Consider the following 5,277-nt stretch of genomic DNA (forward strand, 5'->3'; position numbering starts at 1 on the left):
TTAAATGATACTAACTTCAAAAAGAAGATGATAATAGAAAATTAGCAAAACAAAAAAAGTTGTTTTCAAAAATTGAAGCAGGTAAAAGTGAAGAGGTGGTTGAAACATACAATTCAGGAAGTCGTAGAACCATTTCAATGAACAAACTTACAAGGAACAACAATGTGGACCTAATAAAACTAACAAATTTAATTTAATTTGAATATATAAATGCATTTATATGCTAAAAAAATAATAATATAACAACGAATTTGATTCAAGTACTAATGCAATTTCTTATTTTCTTTGTTTAAAAAAATATAGTTTTAATAATTTTAAAAATAACACAATAATATAATATAAAAATGATAAAAAAATAATTTAAAATTAACAATAATTAAATATGAATTTGATACGAAAATATTTTATATATTTAAATGATATTGATACAAATTATAATATAATAATTTTTTAACTTTATATATATTTAATTAGAAATAGATATAATATAAATTTTTTTTGAATAATTAAAAAAAAATATATAAAACACCCATTTATCAGTGCAGAAAATTTAATGTTCTTATCAAATGAAATGAGCCTCCGTAATTTTCTCAAAAAATTGTCATGAAATTCTCGCGATATATTGTCGGCGTATCGACAATTGACTGCACACCATCCAAAAGCTAACGGCAATCAAGAACGAACGTTACTGAGATGGCGCCACGTAGGAGAAAACTTGGGCCCGGTCAGACATTACCTAAGCTGGCTGGCATTTATTGGTTGAAACTTGAAATTGAGTTAACCATGGAGTGTAGTCAACACCTAACCCTAGTCAACAAAGCCTTTGGATTCGTAAACCATGGTTAAAAAAGTACACCCAACGGTGTACGGCTCGCATCCCCTCTCGCTGTCGAGCCAGCGCTGTAAAAGCTTAGGCAATTGCACGGCGTTATATTATCATTTCTAAATCTGTTCTCTCTCTAAATTTTCTCTTTCTCTCTCATTCTCTTGATTGGCTTTTACTTGAAGGCAGGCACGGGTTTCAACGGCGACTCCACGACAATTTGTCGCCGGGAAAGTGATTAGATCGCCGGGGAGGAGGAAGAGTTTTTTTTTTCTTTTTTTTAAAAAATTAGTTTTTATTGGATTGGACTTGTTTAAGTTGTTAAGTTTCATTTGGGAAGAAGAAGAAGAAAAAACTGTATTTTTTAATTAATTTTGAGTTATATTTTGTTGTATTTTTGGAATTTGTCGGATCTCGAAGATTCTGTTAGGTTACTACATTGGATGCAAATTTTCTGAAAATCAACCTGCATTGATAGAATTTGAAAGGATCGAAGCGGTGTCGTATTGAGGGGATGAGGAGGAGAGTGGAGATTGAGGTTGTTGCTGGAAATGTGCAGTGTTGAAGGGAAAGGGAAAAAGGGAGGGACAAGAATGGGGGTAATGAAAGGAGGAGGAGGAGGAGGAGGGGAGAGAGTGGAGAAGTTGAAGAACTCGAGAATGAAGCTGTGGATGATACGCGCCACCACGTCGGTGTTGCTTTGGACATGCATCGTACAATTAACGGCCTTGGGAGAAACCTGGGGACCACGCGTCCTTAAAGGTTGGCCTTCCTGTTTTTCTCACCAGGATTCTTCCTTTTCCGTCATCGAAGACAGAGTCCCCTCCGTTCCCGCCCGTGTGCTTCCTCCCAAAAGTAATTCTCTCCTCTCTCTCTCTTGATGATTTTCAACTCTTTCTGTTAACGATTTCGCAAATTCCCATCGTGAATTTCATTTGATATATTGATGGGGTTTAAATTTGTATCAAATTTGATGCCCACCAATGTTTACAACATGTCAGTTTGCTTGAAATTGGGTATCGTTGAATTTTTCATAAGGGATTTACTTTTATACGAATATATTGTTATTTTTACCTTCATTTAAGGATAATTGGTACGTGCTGTATATTTTTCTGGTTATGGAATTTAGATTCTAAATAGTTATGATGTTTTGTTTGTTGCCATTAGGGGTATATAAGAACAATGGTTATTTGATGGTTTCATGCAATGGAGGTCTCAATCAAATGCGAGCTGCAGTGAGTGCTCTAGCCAAGGACACCAAATCTAGTTTTTTTTTTTTTTTTGGCTTCTTTCTAGATTATGTAGGTTCTTCAGTTGTTTTCGTGGTGTATATCTTTGTGGAAATTGATGCCATGTTCTTTCATTTTTTTGGGGTCTGCTTGACAGATTTGTGACATGGTTACCATTGCAAGATATTTGAATGTCACACTTATAGTCCCCGAGCTGGATAAAACGTCCTTCTGGGCTGATCCCAGGTGTGTTATCTAAGCTTTGCTCATATGATTGAAGCTATTGGTTATTGCGTATGTATAGATTTGGAAAGGATGGTCTGAAATATATTGGTATTTTTTCAACTGGGATGATATTTTTTACATACCTGTAAATATGCTTTTAATTGATATGGCAGTGAATTTCAAGATATATTTGATGTGGATCATTTCATTACATCACTGAGAGATGAGGTTCGTATATTGAAGGAGCTGCCTCCTAGGCTTAAGAGGAGAGTGGAAATGGGGAAGGTGTATTCCATGCCACCAATTAGCTGGTCTGATATATCCTACTACTATAAGCAGGTCAATTCTTTGTCATTACCAGGTCTTTAAGGCACCTAGAGCTTTTTTAGACTTTACTATAATTTAGCTTGGTTTTTTCTTCCCTTTTGAAATGTTTTTTTGTTTTCCCAGTTTTTTTCCTTCCTCCAAGACTCCTCTTAAACGATTATGCTTTGTGCTCTATTCATGCAGATTCTTCCTCTGATACAGAAGTATAAAGTTGTACATTTGAATAGAACTGATACTCGACTTGCCAACAATGGGCAGCCTTTAGATATTCAGAAGCTGCGATGTCGTGTAAATTTTAGTGCTCTGAGATTCACTTCTCAGATAGAAGAGTTGGGTAAACGAGTTATTAAACTTCTGAGGCAAAATGGTCCTTTTATAGTACTTCACCTTAGATATGAAATGGACATGTTGGCATTTTCTGGCTGTACCCAAGGTTGCAACAATGAGGAGGTGGAGGAGTTGACAAGAATGAGGTGAGCTGTACATGCATCTTCAACAATTTATTGACCAGCATGCGTAAATTTTAAACTTTAATCTCACTCTCCTCACACAACCATTTTGGCAGATATGCTTATCCCTGGTGGAAAGAAAAAATAGTAAATTCTGACTTGAAAAGGAAAGATGGTTTGTGCCCTTTGACGCCTGAGGAAACTGCCCTTATTTTGAAGGCGCTGGACATTGATAACAGTTACCAAATCTATATTGCAGCTGGTGAAATATATGGTGGAGGCAGGAGAATGGCAAGTCTTGCTGCAGCTTATCCAAAATTGGTAAGTAGGTAGAAGTTCAGCAAACTCAATGAAATAATGATTAGGTTTTTTTTTTTCTCCTGTATCAGTAATTGGCCTTTTGTTTGTTAAAACAGGTTAGAAAGGAGACTTTATTGGAGCCATCTGACCTTAGGTTTTTTCAAAATCATTCATCCCAGATGGCAGCATTAGATTATCTTGTTTCATTGGAGAGTGATATTTTTATTCCTACGTATGATGGAAACATGGCTAAAGTTGTTGAAGGCCACCGCAGGTACTGTTCTGCTGATAGTTTTGCTCTTAATACGTTCAGAAAGGTTTTCTTGCAACTATTAAATGATTCAATGGTCCTTTTGCCTTCGAATGAGATGACTAATTTTGGAAATTCAACTTTACCTGCTTTAAAATCCCCATTTTTTTCTCCACCATTAAAAGGGCACAATAGTTTGTTTATTTTTAGCAGCAAAATCATTGCCAAATTTTTTCTTTCTTCTTTTTCCACCCATTTTTTTTCTTAGATTCAGGAATCTTTATTTTTCGTGTTTCAAATGGTTGCAACATGAACTAAGGAAAGTTACAACTACCCTTTTTTTAGAGTGCTTTTTGTGATGTTTCTTTTCCGAGTGGTAATAGTTCTAGTGTATGCTCTTGTTTTTCATAGTTAAAGTTATTTGCCATAATGTAACAATTGTAGAGTTGAATGCTCCTTCAGATATCTAGGGTTCAAGCAGACAATTTTATTGGACAGAAGGCTTTTGGTTGATCTGATAGACCAGTACAATAGTGGATCTCTAAGTTGGAATGAGTTCTCGGATGCTGTGAAGGAATCTCATGAAAGCCGCAAGGGGCAACCGACTAAAAGGTCAGTGATCCCTGACAGGCCTAAAGAAGAGGATTACTTCTATGCCAACCCAGAAGAATGCTTGCAACCATTATATGGTCAACTAAGTAGCTCGTAATCCTTCTCTCCGGCGATTGTGATGTTTATCAGTGTTCTTTTCTAGAGTGCTAGGCATCATACCTGAAACCAAAAGGTAGTTTCTTTACACAAGCATGACGACAATGAAGGTTTTCTTCCAAGGAGACAATTGTGGAGATGATTGGGGACCGTAGCGCCCGAAGAAAAGCCTGAGGATATTGCAAAGCAGCTGGGGGACACAAATTTTAATATATGCAAATAATCAGATGCGCGTATAGAAGAGCTGCCCTGCCACTAGAGGGTAACATCAGATCAACATTTGTTTGTACACAAGACGGATGCAAGTATAAATCTGGATTACCGAGACTGGATTTATGGAAAAGTTAATCCCTCACCCTTCTTGCATTTTTTTTTTTTTTTGTTTCTTTTAGATTACTTTACAATGTAGTTAGTTTCTAGCATATATCACATTCCAGAATTTATCTCGTCATGCCTTACACGAACCATTGTATCTCTTTTTAGTACTATGGCCCCATCAATGCGAGAGGAATGGTTGAAAGCATTGAATATCAACTTTACTACACTTATCTTGTAAATTAAATGGCAGGTACTTGACATTTTGGATTGAGTGACTTGGTATGTGGATGGTATGGTCGTAACTTAACAATGTGGCAATTTGTCAATTTCGCTAGTTCCATTACCAAGGTTGTTGAACTTAAGTCTATTCTTTAAGCGGGCATTTTGTTTGTTTTTTTTTTTTTTTAAACGGTGAGAGCGTAGCATGGAGATAGAAAATAAATTGCAAGCATTAAGTTTTGAATTCATGACACCTTTTGATTGAATATACCAAATGGGTTAAATGTCTGGATTTTAAGACAGCCTAACAAATCAAGCAAGAAAAATATGCTTCTGGGAGTTTTGGTTCTTTCCATTTGGAGTGATCCATTTCTGCTATTTGTTTGATGCTATTTAGAAATACGAGCGGCGGTCTATTCGATTCGATGA

The 5,277-nt window shown here is 36.0% G+C and overlaps 1 protein-coding gene across 1 annotated transcript; it reads left to right on the forward strand.

The window, feature by feature from the left end:
* Positions 1 to 852: 852 nt before the first annotated feature.
* On the forward strand, positions 853 to 4,900 carry LOC111284534 (rhamnogalacturonan I rhamnosyltransferase 1-like). The gene is made up of 8 exons (XM_022873218.2): positions 853 to 1,678; positions 1,991 to 2,058; positions 2,210 to 2,298; positions 2,451 to 2,616; positions 2,788 to 3,077; positions 3,170 to 3,374; positions 3,470 to 3,627; positions 4,066 to 4,900. The coding sequence occupies exons 1-8, from the start codon at positions 1,375 to 1,377 to the stop codon at positions 4,310 to 4,312; spliced, it is 1,527 nt and encodes a 508-aa protein (XP_022728953.2). The 5' UTR covers positions 853 to 1,374; the 3' UTR covers positions 4,313 to 4,900.
* The last annotated feature ends 377 nt before the right edge of the window (positions 4,901 to 5,277 follow it).

Source organism: Durio zibethinus, chromosome 17 (genome assembly GCF_047325235.1).
Source record: "Durio zibethinus cultivar Kanyao isolate XHJ-2024 chromosome 17, ASM4732523v1, whole genome shotgun sequence".
In the NCBI taxonomy this organism is placed as follows: Eukaryota; Viridiplantae; Streptophyta; class Magnoliopsida; order Malvales; family Malvaceae; genus Durio; species Durio zibethinus.